Source organism: Cydia pomonella, chromosome 25 (genome assembly GCF_033807575.1).
Source record: "Cydia pomonella isolate Wapato2018A chromosome 25, ilCydPomo1, whole genome shotgun sequence".
In the NCBI taxonomy this organism is placed as follows: Eukaryota; Metazoa; Arthropoda; class Insecta; order Lepidoptera; family Tortricidae; genus Cydia; species Cydia pomonella.
This window is the reverse complement of record NC_084727.1, coordinates 2,498,612-2,522,192: the sequence shown is the minus strand read 5'-3', so window position 1 is coordinate 2,522,192 and position 23,581 is coordinate 2,498,612. Positions and strand designations below refer to the sequence as shown.

Genomic DNA, 23,581 nt, shown 5'->3' with positions numbered 1-23,581 from the left:
AAATGGATAGAACTGAAACTCGCTTCAAAATAACTTCCTTTCAATAGATATTTTTGAAGTAAATGGCATTAAATTAATCCAACTGAAAATTTTACTGGCCTGTCACTCTGACCTCCACCGATTAACAGTGCCAGACGCCTGGTAATATACTATAAGAACAGTATAGCAAACTAACTATAGTAGTTTCGCCGCTCTCAGCTAATAGTCTGTATTGACTAGAGTCGGACCATCATAACACTTTACAGACTGCTGTGGCGCCTGTGGTAAAGAGTAGAAGTGTAATTATAAATGTCAATATGGCATTTATAGTGGCACTTGGCTCACATTGATTGTATTACTTAGCTACGTACACGACTATCACGCCATCCAGTATCCGCAAATCTAGTGGAAAACGCCAAATCGCTACATCTTATATTATAAAACAACTATCAAACTCAAAAACTACTTGACGGATTTTCATACGGTTTCACCTATCAATAGAGTGATTCTTGAGGAAGGTTTAGGTTTTGTGCAAATTGTTTGAAATATGACGATGTGTGTTAATGAAGTCGGAAAACATCACGCTGGCTAAGGTCTATAATCAAAAATGCAGCCCAATCCTTTTGAGATATAAATAACGACACAATGTATGGTGGAAAGGACACAACGTAAGCAACGGATAGTTTTAAAAATTAGCAACACTTAAATCGACCGGGATATAAACCGTGATTATCTTTTATATTGTTTTTACCAACCGTGAATCATTCAAAAACGTTAAAAATTATCAAATTAAATACTTTACTTATTACACTATATAATTTAAATGATATCTCAGGAGTTACCGGAAATTAAAGTTTCATTTCGAGCTATATTACTTGTACGAAACGTTAAAGACGTTTACCTTTGTTAGTGCCTATTTTTACCCCCGCCTGCGCTGCGATCGCATTATTTACCCCCACCATGCACTTCGCACGTAGCCACTATAGGCACATCAGACCTTCCGACCCTCCTGAACGAGCCACATTTTTATCTTTTATATATTTTAATATGCAGATAAGCAGGGTGAGCGTGGGTCAACAGATGAAATCATAAGCATGAAAATAGCAGTTATTATCAAGCCATTCTTCTACAAGTACACACTTATTAACAAACATTATACCAAGAATACGTGAAGAATTAACAAAGTGAAATGTTTCGTATAATAATAATAGTAATTTGTGGTGCGTGTGTCTTAGGAGAACGAGGTACGGGAGAAACAGATACAATCAAAAATTATAAGCAAAATAATAGAAATGAAATAACAATAACTGATATTCTGAAGCCACCTTTGAATCTAGACAGTTATGCAAAGGATTATGATATTAATAATCAAAATTATGCACGCAATAATATCCATGATTATAATAAAATTATGAAGCCAATAATAAGAAGTTATAGGAATACTGATGTTACAACTGGCACAGAAGCTGCTGTCGTATTTGGTTTATCTCAATGTCCTAAGGGAAGAGTAAGAGTGGGGTTAAAGTGTTATAAGGAAAGTGAGGTTCCAGAATAAAATTAGTATAAAATATATTAAAAATTAACTATACGCAAGAATACCTATATTAAAGATAAATAAGACATAATATAAAATAATGAGACACCAAGATTCAGAGATCGAATATTTTTATACATTCTATGAGTGAAAGAGATAAATTAAGAAACATGAACGCTCTTGGATTTCTATTGCGACCTACAAGCGTATTATGGATGGTTTTATCCACGTTAACACGTGTCTCTTTTTAACACCACGCGATTGAACGTGACAGACAAAAACGACGAATTTACTAAAACGTACAAATTTTACAAAACAAAAATTCACACAGTAATACTGAAAAATACGAAAATCTGCATTCACAGGAGACGTGTTTGTGTTTGGATTACATCTTGGAATATTATAATAATAATAATAACATTTATTGTACATTACATAAAAAAACAGATACAGGAATTGAGAAAATATACACATTGGTAGGTAACAACAGGCGGACTTATCGCTAAACAGCGATCTTTTCCAGACAACCTTCAAATAGATGGCGAACGAAGCGAAGTTAACGGGTGGTGCAAAATAAAGAAAAAATATATATACAATAACATATTGACACATTCGCTACCAACGTTTTCGTAGCGCTACGCTCGTAGCCGATCCCAGCGTTTTCCCGCTTTGTAGAGGAAAGCGACTACGAACAGAAAACCCGCCGAGCGGGTTCCCGGTACTCAATGTGTTAAGAAAATAGAATAGGAAAGAGTATACCCAATGAAAGTTGACTTTGGCGTTTTTTAATAATAGTCAAGCTGTCCTTGACACAGAAAAACCAGCATAGATTCTGAAGGACCCAGGCCAAAAAGGCATCTTAAGCGGGAATACATAATAACCGGGTGAAAAATGTAAGAAAACAATGCATAGATCAATGTTTTACGCGAAAATCGTATGACAGATGAAACGGGTTCTTAGGAATCAGGATTTGCCAAAGTATTGCCAAGATGCTATGAAAAGAAAAATAAAATTTTATACCTGAGTGATAGTAAGAGAATAACATAGCCTATGGACGCTTGCTCCAGGGATATCCCACTTCAGAATATGTTTTGACAGCTTGGAAAAAAGGCGCCGTCTTCAAATCTTTTTAACAAATACCTAATTGAACTAAACGATACAATAAATGATGATCAGAAATGTGTATTTATTAACCGACTTCAATTTCATAGTTCTGTATTATAGTCTGTATCTTTAGTTATTAAAAAAAAAAGTAAACAAACAATTTGTACATTTTCGGGTAGTTTTAATATTTATTGGTTAACCAACCAAATACAAAACCGCCTGGATCTGTCACCGAACGACCTGACTTTAAACCTACATTATTTGATCATGTAATGTTCTCATCTACCCTCAACTGCCTTAAGGAGCCATTTGAGGGTAGATTTTGTTTACCTTTTTTTTAAATACCTAAAGATACAGACTATAGGTTGTGGCTATTTTTTATAATTCTATGACTGCAGGAGTTAGTATAATTATTATCAATATTTGAGAGCTATGCTCTTGTCGGTGGAGTAATCGCCACGCTTTTCTTTGCTGGGCGAGCTTTTTACCTTCCTCGTACGACACGACAGAAACTTTATCTTTTATTTGGCTGAGATATGTGAGCCTGGGCCTTCCTCTGCGTCTTTTCCCCTCAATCTTGCCCTCCAGGATGTTTAGAAAGAATCTGTCGTGCCGTATCAGGTGGCCATCCATCTTGCCCCTTCTGTTAGCTACTGGGTCTAACAGGCATCTCTCCACTCCTGCCATGCTCAGGACCTCTTCGTTCGTCTTCCTTCCTGTCCAGCTAATCCTTTTCATTTCATTTCATTTATTTATTGCAGTCATGAACATAGTTACATAATAAGGTGTTACAATTAATTTAGTCAATCCATGACATCCTGTTAGGGCACACAATATTAAATTTAACTAAATATCTAATACCTATTAAAACATTTCATCATAATATGTCTCGTGTATATAAAAATCGAATAATAATAATAATAGTAAATAAAACATTAAAAAAAAAAAAAACATTCCATATACAAAATTTTGAGCTATTGTAAACGCAGATAAAAATAATAATAATTAAAAAAATACATTTTACTTTAGCTTTCCTTAGCATCCTCCGCCAACACCACATTTCCAAGGCCTCCAATTGCCCTCGGTCCTGTTGTGTCAGTGTCCACGTCACACACGCATATAAAGCAATGCTCCAGATACACGTATAATTATAATTTACAAATTTTGTGCAACTAATGAATTTTTAGTAGACTATACACGATACAATCTGGTCATACATATGGTTCATATTTTAAATGAATGTGTATTTTCAAGCTGCACTTTTTTAATAACTTGTGAATATTGTTTAGCCTAGGCCCGTCTCATTTCAAACATCGTCTGTGACTTTTAGCATTATACGCCGTATTTTTTTTGATTTGCGTTAATTTCGAGGGTGCATTCCTGAGCTTAAATTAAGTAACTTTCTCAAAGACACCGATATTCTAATTAACTCCATTTCGGAGATAATCAATCATTAATTTTTATCTTATAAGGCCCTTACGAGCGTGTACACTTGCCTTAGGGCCTGTTTACTTATTGATTAGTGTTTAGTGCGAGTTCATACATTTGCTACTAAACGTAAGTGCTATCTCGGACGATCGACGTTCGAAATGACATTGATATGTCACAGTTTTCAATTGTTTGGTTGAGTTAAATGTAATGCCCGTGTTACAACAACGCTATATGCAACATTTAGTTACTTTTTATAAAAATAAAAATAGTAAAAAAAAACAAAAAAAAAATTTTTTTTTTGAAAATTAACTATGCCATTTAGTTTCCTTAAACGTACTTACCGATACCCCGAAGTTAACGAAATTCGATAAAAACACGGTGTATAAACCGCCATACCTATATTTTTCTTACAATCCTTACCAAGAATCCTTTTAAAAATATTTTTTAAATTTACACCTCCTATACGAATTACGGAATTATGATATAGGATTTAGGTGTTCTTGGCGTTCGAAAGGTAAAAAAAAGGGAAGTCTCTCACAAGGGCGAGACACCGTCCCGGCACTCCTGTGCTAAGCCTACTGAATAAAACTAGTGGTTCTGTGAGCCGTAGACCTCGCGAGTAACTTAGAAAAAATTCTTGAAACTAAATAGACAAAAATATATTTATATATATATATAATTATCGAACCTGCTCACAAAATTTCACGAGGATTGCTTGGAAATTGTGACCTGCAGATGAGCATACGAAACAACATGAACATCCGTACATACGAAATATTTTTTGGCTAAGCTGAAACGGCGGCCTTTGCTAACGCTTGGGCCAATAAAACGCGTATTAAACTAGATGCCATATGAATTTCTAAAATCAGACTAATATAAGATCCAAGTGTATGGAAGGTAGAGGCAAGGAACAGAAACTCCTTAGGCAGAATTGTTGCAAAAGTGTCCAGCTGTCAGCTATAAATAATAGTTCCAAATCTCTCCAGAGCAGCGCTAGAGTAGCTAAGAACCTAGGCGTTATTGACGGAGTGAAGTGCGCTGTCTATGATTAAGACCTAATTGTAACGTATTCTGGCAAATAAACATTTCTAATTCTAATTCTCACAAGAGTACTGGAGTAGATAATAGTATTTTACAGTACATATGGTGCTACTTTACCGCACTAGTGCGAAAATTATCATATTACGTTACTGTGTCGAACATTTAAAGGGCCATATGTACTGTAATAGTACATTACGATACAAGTGCGAAAAATAGGAAATTCGAAACGAGTGGCGATAAATTAAAACACGACCGAAGGGAGTGTTTGAAATCGACACGAGTTGCGAATTACCTATTCGCACATGTATCGTACAACGTTTTACAGTACATATGGCCCTTTAAATGTTTGACACAGTAACGTAATATGCTAATTTGCGCACTAGTGCGGTAAAGTAGCACCATATGTACTGTAAAACGTTGACGATACATGTGCAAATAGGTAATTCGCAACTAGTGTCGATTTAAAACACTCCCTTCGGTCGTGTTTTAATTTATCGCCACTCGTTTCGAATTTCCTATTTTTCGCACTTGTATCGTAATGTACTATTATACAATCGTGATATAATAGAGAGCTTTTAGTCGAGTTTCGTGTTTAGGCAACGAAGGTTGCTGAGTGCTGCTGTGACCCCGGTGGCCGAGTGGCTCAGGCACCTGCCGCGATAGCAGAGGACGCTGGTTCGATTCCAGCCTGGGGCACTGGAGGCCTTGGTCACTTTTTCTTCGTATATGACATTTATTTTAGTTTATAATTTATATAGTAGTATTTCTATTTGAAATAAAAACAAATCAAAATATTTTCTGAAAATAATTTAATTTGTTCTAATACTTCTAATGGAACTTACACCCAAGGCGAAAAATATGGAAACAAGGTTTTTTTCTTTAATATCTCATGTTTCTGTCTTTGTTTTATAATTGTAACCTAAAATTTACATTAAGCAACCACGAAAGGTTAAAAATACTAAATATCAAAACATCCTTAAAAATTGACCAAAAAAATAAAAACATAAATTAGGAAAAAGTAACATAATTATACCCTTATAATTGCTTTGAAAAATGTTGAACTGGCAGATATCATAGCCACAACTTGAGTCATTTACTTTTAAAATGTTCTACTATTATAAAAAGCGGTGGTGACCGAGTGGATATGACGTCCGACTTTCAATCCGGAGGTCGCGGGTTCAAATCCTGGCTCGTACCAATGAGTTTTTCGGAAGTTATGTACGAAATATCATTTGATATTCACCACTAGCTTTTCGGTGAAGGAAAACATCGTGAGGAAACCTGCATACATCTGCGAAGAAATTCAAAGGTGTATGTGAAGTCCCCATTGCGCAATTGGGCTAGCGTGGGGACTATAGCCCGAGCCCTCTCGCGCATGAGAGGAGGCCTGTGCCCAGCAGTGGGACGTCGTATATAGGCTGAATTATTATTATTATATCTACCATTTTGTTTCTAATGCTTAATAAATCACACTTTTCTAATAAAACATAAGCTTGTTTGTATACTTTTCGCCGGGAGTGTAAATAACACTTACTTGGCGGCCGAAGCCTCTGCGGGTGCTCCACAAGATTAGTGACAGCCTGCACGTTCAGGTTCCTCACGATGTCGTCTTCCCCAGTATTGCACTCCGTCACCCTGTGCTGGCTCTGTTCTGCACTCGTCGCACATTGCGCCTCTCTTTCTTCCGGCGTCATGAGGATCACGCTGTCCCACCTGTCAAAAAAAGACTATAATTAACTTTACAGTACATATGGTGCTACTTTACCGCACTAGTGCGAAAATTAGCATATTACGTTGCTGTGTCGAACATTTAAAGGGCCATATGTACTGTAAAACGTTGTACGATACATGTGCGAATAGGTAATTCGCAACTCGTGTCGATTTAAAACACTCCCTTCGGTCGTTTTAATTTATCGCCACTCGTTTCGAATTTTCTACTTTTCGCACTTGTATCGTAATTGTACTATTATCTACACACATATCAGGATAAACAACTCTTTATGATGCCTTCAAAATTCGTAAATAATAGCCAACATTACGATAAACTGTTTTGTTACAGCAAATTTCTTATCTGTGAAAATGATGTAATTAGGGTTCCGTACCCAAAGGGTAAAACGAACCCTATTACTAAGACTCCGCTGACCGTCCGTCCATCCATCTGTCACCAGGCTGTATCTTATGAACCGTGATAGCTAGACAGTTGAAATTTTCACAGATGATGTATTTTTGTTGCCGCTATAACAACAAATACTAAAAAGTACGGAACCCTCGGTGGGCGAGTCCGACTCGCACTTGTCCGGTTTTTTTGCTTGTTTACTACATAAAAATGGATTTGGTCATGACATTCAAATTTCGAAAATCTCTGAAAAAAACGAATTCGATTGGACCTCTATTCTATACTCTGTATCTTTAGGTATTTAAATAAAAGTAAACAAAATCTACCCTCAAATGGCTCCTTAAGCCAGTTGAGGGTAGATGAGAACATCACATGATCATATAATGTAGGTTAAAGTCAGGTCGTTCAGTGACAGATCCAGGCGGTTTTGTATTTGGTTTGTTAGCCAATAAATGTTATAACTACCCGAAAATGTACCAACTGTTTGTTTACTTTTATTTAAATACCTAAAGATACAGAGTATAATATCAGTCGAGTTGCCTTTTTGTTCGACATGAAATATCAATTGCATACGATTTTGATAAATTTCGCATGTGAGTTTGTATCGAATGATACGGAAATAGGCCCCCGACTCTAGTTTGTCTCTGAATAAAAAAAAACTACAAATGATATAAGTGATATGCGTGAAAAAAGTTTTCATTTACCGCCATTTGACGTACAGTTTATCTTTTAATTAGTTTTAAGTATACAATGAATTTATTTTGTTGTTTTTAAAGCAACTATATGAATAGTTTCGTGCAAAATAAGCGATAAAATTATTTCGGAGACGCCGCCACATATCCGCGAGTTCCGCCGAAAGAGCAACGATGCCCCAACGTTGGCTGTAATTTGGGTTAATGAATATATAGTAGAAAGTTTATAATATGTGTGTAGATAAAATAGTGTAGGTATGTAACTCTACATAACTAGGCACTCACTTCGTTCGTTTCTTAAGCCCACACTTGTGTTTTAATGCCTTTCATTATGTAGCAGTCCATAAACTACTATTACCAAACGATTGCCAGATTTGCCTACTAATCTGTATCTATGGAGTGAGCACTCGAAGACTACTTATTCCTCTATGGTATAGCTTTATCTATGATAATGCTTAGTTTTTTTTTAGCATTAGAAAAATCGATGTAATTTTAATGAAATCGCTAAAAAAAATAGTAAGTGTTACTTATGAAACAAAATGAATGTAAATTAAATGATCATATGTTTTATAATTGTTACATATTTGTTGTGACTTATTGATTAAGTTTATTCAATAGTCAAAAAAAATTTAGCCGTTTTCTAATGCTAAAAAACAAATTATAGTGCGTTTACCATTATACGTTGGGAACGGAATCATTCTGTCTTTGTATCTATACAGGGTGATTTCGGGGTCGTGGAGCAAGAGAATAATTATGATTATTTTTCAGATGACAAGTAGAAAAAAACATGTTTGCGTACAGTTTGGTCACCCTACTCAATGTGACGTCTTGTCGCTTTCCATACAGCGTATGTCAAAAGTCATAGGGTGACCATGATTACTTCATATAAGATTAATTTTACTTGAAAAATAATAAAAATTAAACTAATTATCTTTCAACCAAATACTACCGTATGATAATATAAATCATTTATAGATTCAGAAAAAGTGGTTCTGGATCACGACCCAGGAATCACCCTGTATATGGAATGAGTACTCGAAGCCTACATATTTCTCTATAGTATGGTTTGCAAACCATACTATAGAGAAATGTGTATATCTACCCTAGTACGTTACCATTCTATGTCCGGCACGGAGTCGCTGTCCGTCTTATCGGACGCGAGGAGCGCTAGTTTGGTGGCCGATGAGATGCCCGTCTTGCGCGCGATTTGGGATATCTCGTTCTGAAGCTTCTCTAGTTGGGCCTGAAACGTAAGGAAATATATTAACTTTTTGACCTTCACAGACGTCAACTGACACGCGCGGCTACAGCTGGGTATCGAGACGATGACGACGATAGGCGAGGCATTCAAAAGGTTAAATAATTTGTTAGAAGAAATAAGTTATTTGCAACAAAAAAAAAAACATTTTTGGTACAAGCTTTCTTCGCTGACTGTACTTTGCTTTCCGCAGGCAACTAATAGTGATCGAGGCAATTCTAACAACCCCTAGGTTTATTATTTATTATTTTTACTATAAGAACCCGTTTTCATTTAGTTATTACCGCTTCAGTTAGCCGGCTACAAACTGTGTCAATAAAATGAACTGTACCTTCATCCTAAGCCTCTCGGCTTGCTGCCTGAACTTCCCCGGCTCGTGGAAGCGGAGCGCGCGCCTGGCGCGGGCGGCGGGCTTGGCGGCCACGCGCGGGTCCATCCAGGCCGCGTCGCCCGCCGGCTCCGCCGTGGCCGCCCCGGACAGCTGCGCTTTGAACTCCTCGCGACGCTTCGCTCTAATGTTGGCCTGATATAAAAAATAACGTTTACAGTACATATGGTGCTACTTTATAGCACTAGTGCGAAAATTTGCATATTACGCTACTGTGTCGAACATTTAAAGGGCCATATGTACTGTAAAACGTCGTACGATACATGTGCGAATAAGTAATTCGCAACTCGTGTCAATTTAAAACACTCCCTTCGGTCGTGTTTTAATTTATCGCCACTCGTTTCGAATTTCCTATTTTTCGCACTTGTATCGTAATGTACTATTGAAATAGGGTTGTTTCCATCTACAAATCTTAGGGCAGAATTGTATCCCAATAAATTCTTTTGGATTATAAGAACATGTTAAACTACTTTTAGGGGACCTGTAATGACCATATTTTTGTAAATATTGAATTTAAAATATCTTTTGGCACACGTCACGTGACCGAACTGGAAACGTCATTGAAGATTCTGATGACGTCAAAACTCTCGGATTGACACTGTTGACAGTTAGGCGAGAAACAACAAATGACAAATGTCTGTTGACAGTTCGTATCTTCTACGTGTGTATGTAGTTATGTGTCAAACCGTAAACGGTGACGTCACACAATTTTCAAAGAGCGTTTTGGGCGCGAAAGCATCTGTCAAAATATATTTTGTTAATTTAACATATTTAAAGCAGTTTTTCGTATAAAAGTTGAATTTTAGGGCAACTTTTAGTTAATATAGAACGTAATACAAGCGTTTCGAAAAATTGGAAACAACCCTATTCTAAGGATTTCTTTAATAAGGAATCTGCTCTTCGAAAGGTCGGCCTGAAAAACAGCGTTGTAGTAGGTAAGCCTGCTGCAGCACATGCTGAGGCTCGCTCCTTTTTAGGATCATAATTTTAAAAGTTTTTTATATCTACATGTAAACATAAATTTGTGCCTAATTAAATTTCATTTTAAGGCTTGTAATGTTTTGTAGCATTGCCTGTAAACATTTTTCAATGTGGTGTTAAATAAAAAAATTATATGTCTATGTCTCTTGTAGATACTAGGATAAAAATGCCAATCAAATCATAAAAAAATCGACCAAGTGCGAGTCGGCCTCGCACAGGAAGGGTTCCGTACCATTATCTATAAAAACGGTCACCCATCCAAGTACTGACCCCGCCCGACGTTGCTTAACTTCGGTGATTGGATGAGAACCTCGAGCTTGGAAAGAAATATTTATTTTATTCTGTTTTTAATATTTGTTGTTATAGCGGCAACAGAAATATTTCAACTGTCTAGCTATCACGGTTCATGAGATACAGCCTGGTGACAAACGGACGGACGGACAGTGAAGTCTCAGTAATAGGGTCCCGTTTGACCCGTTGGGTTCGTATCCCTAAAAATCAATCACTTGCTGCCGCGCTTCCATAGATGACTCGTAGAACAAATATTGTGTACAATAGTGATATAATCAGGCTTTTCAATCTCGTACCTTACTTAGGCAACTCAACAAGCTCGTTGCCAAAACACGGCACTCGACTGAAAAGCTCTCTATTATATCACGATGATATAATAGTACATTTCGATGCTACTGCGGAATGACATTTCCGCACGTGTATCGAACGTTTTTTTTAATACAGTTGCGAAAAAATAAGAAAAACAACAAGTACTTTTTTATACATGTTATATAAGACAAGACAAACAATTGTAAATATTTAATATTTTAATTAAATTTCAGTAACTATTAATTTACTAGATTATTAGTTTTTTTTGTAATACCCATTTATATTACTATATAAACCTATTTATTAATATTTATATGTCACTCCCCAAGGCCTTGGCAGAATAACAGCGTTGCAATTTGCCTCGTTTGCGAATAGCAACAATATGCTGAGACAGGGTCTTTTCCCTACTGCACACATTGCTGGACCCAAGTGTGTAATTTTCGGATTTTAATGTGTACATAATTTATATCTGTTGTTTTTTTGTTTTTGTTTTGTTGTTCTTATCATTATCTTTCTATCTTATTTCTTTAATCTTCTTGTCCTGTGTATGTGTGCTTTATGGAATAAATGTCATTTCTTTCTTCTTTCTTTCTTTAAATATAAAAGATTATGCTATTATTACCTAAGTATCGTTATTTACGATTATTTGTGTGTCGTATATTTAAATTGTATGAAAACAATATAGAATGTTGCCTTCCTAAAACATTCTTGCAGTAAGAACAAACGCATCTGCTTTGACAGGCGTTTCGGCAGCTATTCCGTTCCATTCAGACAACTTATTAAGAACGGTTTTTCAATATTCAATATTAAAAAATAAACTTGTTATAATGATGAAGAGGTAAGTAATAAAATATGAATTATGCTTATATTTATTATTTTTACATTAACAGTAGGTTTCTATGTTGATTACGACCTTTAAAGTGATAAGTAGTCATGAGTTGGAACAAGTGGAAAAGTAAAAAGCACTAGTTCACGAAATCCAACTTTCCGCACGCGAAACAGCTACGTAAAGTATCACTTTTTGAGTAACTGTATTAAAAAATACTATTTCATCACACTTGCTCGAAAATTATCTTATTTCATGCAGGTGTACTGAAGGACAAAGGGCTATTTTGTTCCCTCGGGAGTAATGGATTCTGAAAAAAAAGCTATAACTAGCTTTTCTTTAAAATTATGTCACTTAAACATACAAACCAAGTAGCATAAATGAGTTTTATTTTTAAAATACTGACATTTATAATTTAATATTTCGTTGAAGTTTAAAATTATATAATTTGATTAATTCAAAAGCCGTTTAAAATATTTTTACATAATTTTCAATCGTGGCTGAATGCCGAATAGGCCTGTGCCTTCGATGCCTAACTTGTCAACTAATGACAATATGGCGGATGAATGTTTGATATACACCTTGATGGAGCCATAACACGAAAAATTTATTGATGTTTGTATTTGAGAATTATTTCGCTTAGAATTTAGTTTTCTCTCCGCAAGTGTGATGAAAAACATTATGTGTAACTCCGGGGGTAAGAATATTGTAAACTCGGGTCTTTAATTCCCTCCAGCCTGCGTCTGTCGGAAATTACCACCCTCGTATCCAAATTTTCACTAACCCCCCGTTGCACAATGTAGTATTGTAATGTGTACTGGTTGGTACCTTGAGCGTGGGCGCCACGTGCGTGAGCTGCACGCGCCGGCCCGTGGTGTCCACGGTGCGGCCCTCGCGGTCCAGGATGAGCGGCGCCGGGCCCGCGCCGCCCGCGCCCGCCAGGGCTCCACCTTCAACACAACAACATTTAATACTACATTATTAACAGTGGATCCCGGGGTAACGATGCTGCGGACGAGCTTGCCAGGCAAGGATCGGGTGCAGGAGCGATTGGTCCGGAACCGATTCTTCCGATACCGTTTAGCAAGGTACGCTCAATGCTGCAAATCAAACGCTTGTCTATCGTTTAAAAAAAAAAAAAAAACAACGGAAAGCTCACAAAGGCGCTCCTTCAACTAGGGAAGGTCCGACTGAGTATGGTAGCCAGTGTCATAACAGGTCTTGGACTATTTAACAAACATCTTTTCATAACAGGTGTCACAGACAGTCCCCTATGCCGAGGATGCATGGAGACAGAAGAAACAGCCTCTCACGTGGTGCTGGAATGCAGCGGAGTGGCCCCATACAGGGCAAAACATCTCGGATCCCCGAGAGACCTCCCTGAGGTCCTACTCAACATGAGAGACCTCCCTGAGGTCCTACTCAACATCAAAGGTTTGATAGGATTCCTCGAGGAGCTGGGCTGGCAAGAGTAGCCAACCCTCCACCCCCCCTTGTCACGCAAAATAGGCGCCAGTCGTCGAGTTGCGGAAAATCACCCGTACTACAATACAATAGTACATTATTATAAAGGACGGGAAACGAAGGGTTGCAGGCCAAGTAGATATAGTCGGCCGAGCGCGCCGTCTCGGCCGAGGAAAACGCGCGCGCCGGTTCGGCCGAGGCACGTCTAAACTGGCCGTATTGTGCGTGAGGAAATTGCCTCGCGTATGCTCGCTGTGTGGACCCAGCTATATGAATTATTTATTGTTATGTTATTAATGATGAAATTGATAATTCAATGTATATGTTTGACATTTAGATTTTATTCTAGAAAGGTTCTAGACTAGTATTTTTATACAATTTTGATGTTTGACGATCCTTTTGTGAAATTCTTATTATTAAGTTTACCATATCTATAATAGTTCAATGTTTTTTTTTAGAACAATAATAACTGCATCAATAAATTGCTCTGATATTTAGATGATATTTGTAAAATTTGACGATTTAAAAGTGCTTGTTGCTAGGCCTGTTTGAATAAAGAATATTTTGACTTTGACTATTGAAGCGTTTCTAAATTATTTATTACAATGATAGAAATGACCCGAATAATTCGGCCAAATATTCGGTTCGTTAAGATATGACCCGAATATTTGTATTCGGCAAACTCCATATCGGTCCATCTCGAGACATTGTCAGTCTTTTTTTCAATAAATAAATTTACCAGCCAGTTTTCTCTGTATGCGCGCCTGCAGCTCCGCTATCTTCCTCTGCTTTTCCAGTTCCTCGGCGCTCTGGACGGCCGAGGCGTCTGCAACAGAATACATTAACATTGTATCACTAGGATCCAGAGCCTCGCGAAGAAAATGCCTTGCGTAGCAGCTCGGTATCTATAGACACACGGCCGCAAATTTAAAATGAAATGAAATTGAATTTTGAATGAATGGTTTATCAGTGAAAGAATAAGTATCAAAGTCAAATGGCGTTTAAAGTTTTAATCATGTGTCGAAAGATGGCAGTAAATTTACTGTGGCTATAAAGTTTTCAATGACAATACATATTTAAAATTCTCTTTGCCTTTATCTGCTGCGCTGTAGCAGCCGCGGCGGTTACAGGAGCCTTCTCCCCTTTCATCACTATGAAACTCTCTGACTGCCTAACTACAAAAACTATTGCCTACGCTATTGGGATTAGACACCCAAGCAGATTCAGTAGTCCTTGGCATTTGCAATTACAAAATGTGGCAACGTCATTTCTATGAAATTATGACGTTTACAATGATATTCACTTTGTTCTATTGAAATAGGTCGAAAGTTAGCTTAAAAGGACTCAATTAGCATCCGACCGAAGTTTCGGTCTCGGTTTTGGCCAGTTTCGGCCAAAACTCATGTCGCCGTAGGTATGGTTTCGGCCAAAAAATGGCCGGGCCGAAACTTACGAAATGGTACTTCTTACTGTGAAACTGAACTATGTGACAAAGACCAAAAGTTGGGGATCATTATTAATATACTGATTAATTTATACAGAAATTAATTGGTTTATTGGAGTATTTTCCCCTAATGGCGGCGCCACTGGACGGTCGACGCAATATTAATATGTGTATAAAAGCGGTTTCATGACATTTATTCAACGATTTTAACATGTCTACAAAAGTTTCGGTTTCGACCGAAGCTAGAGCCAAACCCGACCCTTCGGTTTCGGTTTCGGCAAAAAAACATGTTTCGATCGGACACTAAACTCCATGCATTAAGCGCTGGTGGCCCAGCGGTATGAGCGTGCGACTTGCAATCCGGAGGTCGCGGATTCAAACCCCCGCTCGTACCAATGAGTTTTTCGGAACTTATGTACGAAATATCATTTGATATTTACCAGTCGCCTGTCGGTGAAGGAAAACATCGTGAGGAAACCGGATTAATCTCAACAAGGCCTAGTTTACCCTCTGGGGTGGAAGGATGTTCTTAGGATTACGTAGCCAATGAACGCTCACCTGGCTTAGAGTACAGGACCGGCTTGATGACGGCCGGCGGCGGCATGGTCTTGGAGGGTAAACTCGCCTTTATTTGCTGCGCTGTAGCAGCTGCGGTGGTAACAGGCGCCTTTTCCCCTTTCATGGCTACGAGAGCTCTTTTCCGTTCCTCTATCTCTTTCTGGGCGTTCGCCATCATCACCTAAAATAAATTGTATTTTAATAATTGACAGCTAAAAATTGTTTAATAAATAATAAATAAAAAAAACTCACAGGTACTTAACTAACACAATCCATTAAAATAACAATAAAATTAAATTTACTTTAGGTTTAGTATCACGATATTATTATTTCATATATTCATATATATCATTATCAGTCATAAATATATGTAATTATTTTGATGACTGTTCTGTCCTAGTGGGTAATGACCCTCCTATGAAGCCGATGGTCCGGGGTTCAAATCCTGGTAAGGGCATTTATTTGTGTGATGAGCACGGACATTTGTTCCTGAGTTTTGGGTGTTTTCTATGTATTTAAGTATTTTTATATTATATATATATCGTTGTTTAAGTACCCACAACACAAGCCTTGTTGAGCTTACTGTGGGGCTTAGTCAATTTCATGTTCATGTGTTATTGTTATTGCTTTATAATGTTAATGCTTTATGTTGTTAATGTGTTCCAATTTGTGCCGCTTTGGCATTAGCTGTAAGGCGCAATTTGTTATTTGAAATAAATAAAAAAATAAAATAAATAAAAATAAAATTTGTGTAATAATGTCCTATAATATTTATTTATTTAATTATATTTTTTTTCTCAATAACTATTCCGCAAGATCCCTGTGAACGTGAAGATCCAGTGATGATCAGTGTTCTCTGTCTTTGGGAACATATATCCATTTTTGCGTCCTATTTGGGCGATGATTTCGAAAAATTGATTAAATTTGACTAAAGATAATATATATATATTATAGGAACATACAACATGTTATGGAATATTTATAATAAACAAAAACATCCATGACTCAGGAACAAATATCTGTGCTCATCACACAAACATAATATTTTAAAACATAAAAGATTTTTATTATCGATATGGTCACTATAAAATGTTTTTAGGTTAGCTATAGGTATTACATGGATGTCACAACTTTTTACGGTAGAACTGAGTTGCGAGACTTGTTTTTTTTTACAAGTTATGTTTTTGATGGCATCTCATTTCTTTTTGTAGATATACCCACTTTTTTCCTTACCAGTCCCTTCTACTTCTTGATTTCCATTATATTATACATATACAGGGGCACTGATTCATTCACTGCAAATGTGACTGTGTAATCCTATACATTTATATGGAATTACAAAGTTATTTATGCAGTTAGTGTATCTAAAAACAATTGCAAAATATTTGAGTTGTTCCTTGATTTATACATAAAACACTAATTGTATTCTAAATTTAAAGCTTCTATGTCTGCTAGAAGTGCCTTAGACTTTTGATGATCGGTCAATCAGTCAGTGAGTGACAAAATTAAGAAACATTGACTAGTTATAATTCTTAAAGTACTGATTCAAATAGAATGAAATTTGAAGTGTTTATACAATGCCTGCTTGGTTACGGAAAATTCAAGCTTCTAGTGGCGTTTACAGATTTTGAAAAATTGAGGACGATTTGTGGGCGGATAAAAAAAATCGTGAAGCAGATTGTGAATTTGGTCATTTTGGTAAAAGTTTATGTTATAATTGTGCTGACAATTATATGTACGCATTTCCTTAATTTGACGGTAACAATTTGGAAACACGATTTTTACACTGTAGATTCAGACGTCAGATTCAGAAAATGCGTACAAATAATGGTCAGATTAAGTAATAGCACAATTATAGCGTTAACTTGGACCAAAATTAGCAATTCCACAATCTATTTAACGATTTAACCCTTCACCATCCAACGGACCAACAGACAGCAAGACGGTTAAGTGATTAAAAGATAGACTCCACGGGAAGCAAGGTATCACTTCTATTTTAATCTGACACGATCGAGTAACTGCAAAAATCCCCTTTTGGGCTCCCCTACCATAATGTATGTCAAATAATTCATTTTGACTGGAGGAAATTATATTGTTAACTCATAAATAAATAAATAAATACTTGGGGACAATCTTACACAGATCGACTTAGCCCCAAACTAAGCAAAGCTTGTTCTATGGGTACTAGGCGACGATGTACATACGTATATAGATAAATACATACTTATATACATAGAAAACACCCAAGACTCAGGAATAAATTTCTATGTTTATCACACAAATAAATGGCCTTACCGGGATTCGAACCCGGGACCATCGGCTTCATAGGCAGGGTCACTACCCACTAGGCCAGACCGGTCGTCATTGATGTAGTTTCTCTTTAAAAACCGGACAAGTGCGAGTCGGACGAAGGGTTCAGTACCATTATTTATAAAAACGGCAAAAAAAAATGTTTGTTGTATGGGAGCCCCCCGTAAATATTTATTTAATTCCGTTTTTAGTATTTGTTGTTATAGCGGCAACAGAAATACATCATCTGTGAAAATTTCAACTGTCCAGCTATCACGGTTCATGAGATACAGCCTGGTGACAGACGAATGGACGGACGGACAGCGAAGTCTCAGTAATAGGCTCCCGTTTGACCCTTTGGGTACGGAACCCTAAAAACGTCAAGAACGGTTAAATATTCACTTTTAAAAGCATATTGCTAAAACATTGACAAAACAGCCTATATAAAAAGAACTAAAATTTATTCTTACCTTAATCCGATCAGCGCTCAGCCCAGTAATCTTCGAGCCAATAGTCTCCGAACCCTGCACCGGTAACGGCATAACCTCCACACCATTCCCATTTTTATCCTTCTCTCTCTCTCTATCATCCTCTCTCTCCTTCTTATCCTCATGACGAGACCGCTTGCTGTCCTTTTCTTTTCTGTCATCTCGCTCTTCGTGCTTGCGTTTGGAGGATTTTGAAGAGGAAACTAGTTCGGATGCCAATGCTATAATTTTGTCAGCGAGTTTACTTGCTTTTTTTGAGTCGATATGAGATGAGATTTTGTCTATGATTTTTCGACGTTCATATCTGGAATTTTATGAAAATTTATTATTAAGGGGCTTTATAGACTATACAATTTGGCTTAAGATTTTTCGTTGGTCATGGTCTAAAGTTGGATATGATTAGTATGGTTTTATATATAGTTTTATTTCTTTATTTGCAAATGTTATTCTAAAAAAATCCTTTGCTTTCTAGTTTTAGCAAATATTACCAAATTAAAACATTATTTATTTTTTAATCAGTTGAAAACCAGTATGAGATTTGTCTTAAAGGGAATCCAGGCCATAAAGGAAACAAGAATTAGACACTATTCGTGGGAATATGCGGGTCCACACAGAGCGAGCAGCGTCGCGAGGAAATTCTCTCGTGCGGCAAACGGCTCATGTAGACATGCCTCGGCAGAGGCAACGCGCGTGTTACCCTCGGCAGAGCGGCAATTAACCGGCGAAAAATTATGAAATTTTTACATAATATTAGATTACTATTAATTTTATAGGCAATATATAATCAGGCCTCTATCTTCGTAACTTTTTTTAAGTAACAAAATAACTTTCCTAATTCAGTTTCCAATTTAACCAACTTTACGTGTGTTTATTACACCTGAAATTACTATAAGATTATATTAAATACATATTTTTTCAAACAAATGATCAACTTTTGAAATCGGTTCACATGATAGAGAATTATCCTCGAAAAACCAACATACGTGCATTACATCGCGCAAATTAGTTAACAAATTAGTTAACAATTTGCCGATAGATGGCGCTGTACACAATTATGGTTAGTATATGTGATCTTAACTCTTTCGCCTTTAAAGATACACCAGATAATTCAAAGTTTGTATGGAACCCTCGGTGCGCGAGTAATACGAACTCGCACTGGGCTGGTATTTTTTAATTGTGTCACTAATTCATACGACCCAGTAGTTATAATGTATAAATGAGTTTTACTTTTAAAATACTGACATTTATAATTATTTTTTATTGTTTATGTCAAAAAATATTTAATTTTATTAATTTAATAGCCATTTAAAATATTGGCAATATGGCGGATGGATGTTTGATGTATCACCATATTCAAGAATTATTTCGCTTATAATTTAGTTTTTTCTTTACAAGTGTGATGAAAAACATTGTGTGTAACTCTGGTCACCAGAGTCTGGTGGTCAGAATATTGCAAACTCGAGTATTACAAAATTTCAATTACCCCCCCTCGTTGCACAATGTACATTTAAAGATTGCACGAAGTATATATAAAAGTACAAATGGCGTACTTAAGAGGGGGTGTGAAGCCAGGAAATTAGACGGGACGAAATAAGGAAATAAGGAGCATCAAAACTTTCAATGGAATATATGGTGGGATCCCATTTATCTCAATTACTCTGAATATTCATCTGATAACAATTTTATTTGTGATGACCCTAGTTAATATCAATTATTTTAAACTAGAATTATACTGCTATTGGTATATGGAGTAATATACAACTGTAAATAAATGAAAATAAGACATGTTTCAATGTAGTTTCACCAAGATACAGAAACTCAAAAACATGTCCTATGAAGAAAGACTCCACTTCCTCACAACCTTGAAAGTGCAGAGAACGTGGAGACTTGATTGAGACATACAAAATACTGAGCCAACACATGGCCTCAAAGATTATCATAAGATGCTAGAATGCAATAACAACCGTCTGAGGGGTCATCAGTATAAGGTGTCTCACAGGTCCTACAATAATACTCATAGACACTTCTTTAGCAACAGAGTGGTCAAAGCTTGGAACAGACTCCCAGAGGATATAGTATCAGCCCAAAGTGTCAATAGCCGGGTCCACACAGAGCGAGCTTGCGCGCGAGGCAATTTATCCTCGGCCGAGGCACATCTGTGCGTGAGGCCGGTTTGTGCGTGAGGAAATTGCCTAGCGAGCTTGCGCGCGAGGCAATTTATCCTCGGCCGAGGCACATCTGTGCGTGAGGCCGGTTTGTGCGTGAGGAAATTGCCTCACTCGTATGCTCGCTCGTTACGATGTCCCCCGAAGTGTGTGGACCCGTGAAGTTTAAGAATAAATTAGATAAGCACAATGCAAATTCTACTTAGCACTGAAAACTTTACTGATGACTCTGGATACAGGCATTATTAGTTATTTCCACTGCCTGCTTGCTTTACAAATAATAATGTTAACATTTGTTAACATTGTTATGGCACATGCCGCGTCTTTGCAATAATCCAGTCTAAATGTCCACCCAAACTTCAATCCATGGACCGTACATTAGTCCCAATGGTTCATGGGTGTCTATTGTTGCACCTGTGAACGGGTTTCAGCATGTGTTCTACATGACATTAAAGCTTTCCAAGGGGCGTCTACATGTTGGATCTATAGCCCCACGCAAGCCAAACAAAAAGACCGGGATTTATAGGCCCTGAAACCCAAGGAGAATAATGAAGGATAATAATGTTTTGGTGATTTTATTTCTATTAAACCAACTTACACCCTTTAAGGTTTTGATTATAGTTTCCCCTTTCATCACTGCAATGTCGCGTCCAGTTTTATGCGTGTCGTACAGCTGCATTCGTGACCCACAAATGGTCTAGCCGGAAGATCAATGCTGACTTTTGGGCCATTTCGTGGTAAACTATTTATTTATTCTATGTTTAAAATTTTCTTATTGGTTAATTTGTTTGTTTGTTTGTTTCCTTCCTTTGTTATGCTATACTTTTGTATGATATAGTTTATCAGGAATAAATGTGATAATTTCTGATTTTCTGATTTCAAAGATAGTCTGGTTTCCATATGAATGTTTTGATGACATCTGCCTTTGATTAAAATATGTAAATATTCAATACAAACCACATTAATATTACATTTTTGTATTCAGAGGGCCCTCTGAATACTAACAGGCATTCTCCACCAATCAACCATGGACTAAATAGAAAGATTAAGTTATAATAATGTTTGCAAGATTACTGATCTGAACACTGGCTCAATCATACTAACTGAAGCTTGTGGCAAATTCATTGAATAGGACTTTTGAAAACATTTACTTCATGTAACTGTGATATATATATTTTGTTAGTAAAAAACATTTTCAAAAGGGTTAGTACCTAAGCCTAAAAATTATACCTAAACCTATACACTTAACCTACCAGCTACCACTGTATGGAACCCATAGGGGAATGTAGTCCCGCACAGTGTAGCATTAGCGGACAATCAGGCTTATCCCCTATCCTTCTTAAGATGATGTTGGGACTGTCCCGCACCCGGCGCACCAGGGATGCGGCGCGCCTGCGCAAGGTCGTCTGAAAACAATCAACGCGCGCCTCTGCAATCATTCCCGTGGAGCACCCCGCAAACCTCCAAGCTATGATATTCGCACGCACAGATAATGAGTGCATTGGGAGGCCTTTGCTCAAATTTAGCCTCTTGGTCAAATTTGAGTCCCTTCCATGCCAGGGAGCTGGGGCATTTTGCCTCCTTTTCTACCCCACAGTTATGCCGCTGACTTTGAAGATGATACAGTTTTAATATTTAAAAGCATTAATGGGAAAATGCTACTCACCCGCTGGTGAGACAGTAGGACACGGTGGAAAGAAGCGAACTATCCGACTTCCCGATGGTCCTGTAAATCGCGCGGTCGAGCGACGACCGAAGCTCCTCCACCTCGCGCCGGGACAGCTGCGTCGCCATCTCTGACAACACAAAATCACCAATACACCGAACTCAAGACGATACCAATTTTGAGGTTATGTTAGTACCTTCGATTCAAGATCGGTGCCATTTGTAAGTAATGCCGAAATAAGCGTGACGAACGCTGTTTTGCTTGTTTATTGATATAGATTTATTGGATTTACGGACGAAAATATGACCGACGCAATTGCAAAATATACGTTTGACGTAATAAACAAGATATGTTTTTTTTTTTACTTTGGCTTGGACTGGATACAAGTAAAGTCTGACACTAAAACCATAAACAAATAAGAACCTTAATGTACAAACAAATAATGCGCGACCTAATAATCAGTGAAATCGACGGTCGGCGTTAATCATGAACAAAGAATATCATGAATTATTATTATTTGTTGATGTCGTTGTTGGGGTTGGGCCCGACGTAGGTTTGAGCACGAGTCGTTTTCCGTTTCACGGAATATCAATCAGCACATCGTTAACAATATTTTAAATGTAGAAATACTTTGTTTCTAATTTCCAGAAATGTTCAGTGTTTGATATTATTGCATATGAGTCATTTTTTACATTTCAGATATTGTTAACGATGTGCTGATATTCCGTGAAACGGAAAACGATTATCAGGCCCGACATCGGGACTGGGGGCCTAACGGTGAGTTATATTTATGGTGTTAGTTTTAATTAATAATATGTTACGTTGATTATGTATGTAAGTACTTATAACAGAGACTCGCGCCTGCAGTCAAACTGTGCAAACAGTTTTGCAGGAAACTGTATTAGATTATAAGTTTATTTCATGTAATAAAAATAAATAATAAAAAAATATCACGAAAATCGAAGTTCGTCATGGCGGGCATTTTTCTCTGTTATTCTAATTACGTCTTAGTAAGAGTAAAAGAGAAAGATCCCCACAATATGCGATTTTCGGTTTTTGCGGTAGGCCCCCCGTTGTCTGCTCTCAGTACAAAATTTAATACTCAAGTCGTAGCCATTTTGGTGGTGGGCAATTAATTGAAGCTTCGATATCTGCACTAAAAATTAACATCATAGAAATGCTAATGGATAATGAATACTTCATGATATATAATATCTCAATTATTACAAAAAACATATTTTATTAGTTGGTTAAAAACCCACACGCACGGATAAACAGCTTGCCCACTACCTAAATGGCTACGGCTTGAGTATCAAATTTTTCACTGAGAATAGACAACGGGGGGCCTTGGTGTTACGCGTGTATGTACCTATATACTTACTTTACTCTTTGGTATGTAACTATGTACATAGTTGTGTCAAACCGTAAACTGTGACGTCATACAATTTTCAAAGAGCGTTTTGGGCGCTTAAGCATGGGTCAAAATAATTAAATAAAAAAGTTAAATTTTAGGGCAACGTTTGGTTAATAGAGAACGTATTAGAAGCGTTTCAAAAA

The 23,581-nt window shown here is 37.1% G+C and overlaps 1 protein-coding gene across 2 annotated transcripts in view; it reads right to left on the bottom strand.

Annotated features, from left to right (window-relative positions):
- The window catches only part of LOC133531464 (U4/U6 small nuclear ribonucleoprotein Prp3), a 52,319-nt gene extending 29,077 nt beyond the window's left edge, over window positions 1-23,242 (bottom strand). The window contains exons 1-9 of one of the 2 annotated variants that reach the window (XM_061869704.1): window positions 22,221-23,242; window positions 22,025-22,154; window positions 18,176-18,497; window positions 15,417-15,597; window positions 14,154-14,240; window positions 12,779-12,900; window positions 9,487-9,678; window positions 9,013-9,140; window positions 6,624-6,802 (exon numbers count right to left, since the gene is read on the bottom strand). In XM_061869704.1, the coding sequence (XP_061725688.1) occupies window positions 6,624-6,802; window positions 9,013-9,140; window positions 9,487-9,678; window positions 12,779-12,900; window positions 14,154-14,240; window positions 15,417-15,597; window positions 18,176-18,497; window positions 22,025-22,152 (1,339 nt within the window). In that variant the 5' untranslated portion in view covers window positions 22,153-22,154; window positions 22,221-23,242. Of the gene's footprint in view, window positions 1-6,623; window positions 6,803-9,012; window positions 9,141-9,486; window positions 9,679-12,778; window positions 12,901-14,153; window positions 14,241-15,416; window positions 15,598-18,175; window positions 18,498-22,024 lie in introns of both variants that reach the window. The other variant, XM_061869703.1, reaches the window with a different exon arrangement.
- Window positions 23,243-23,581: the final 339 nt, after the last annotated feature.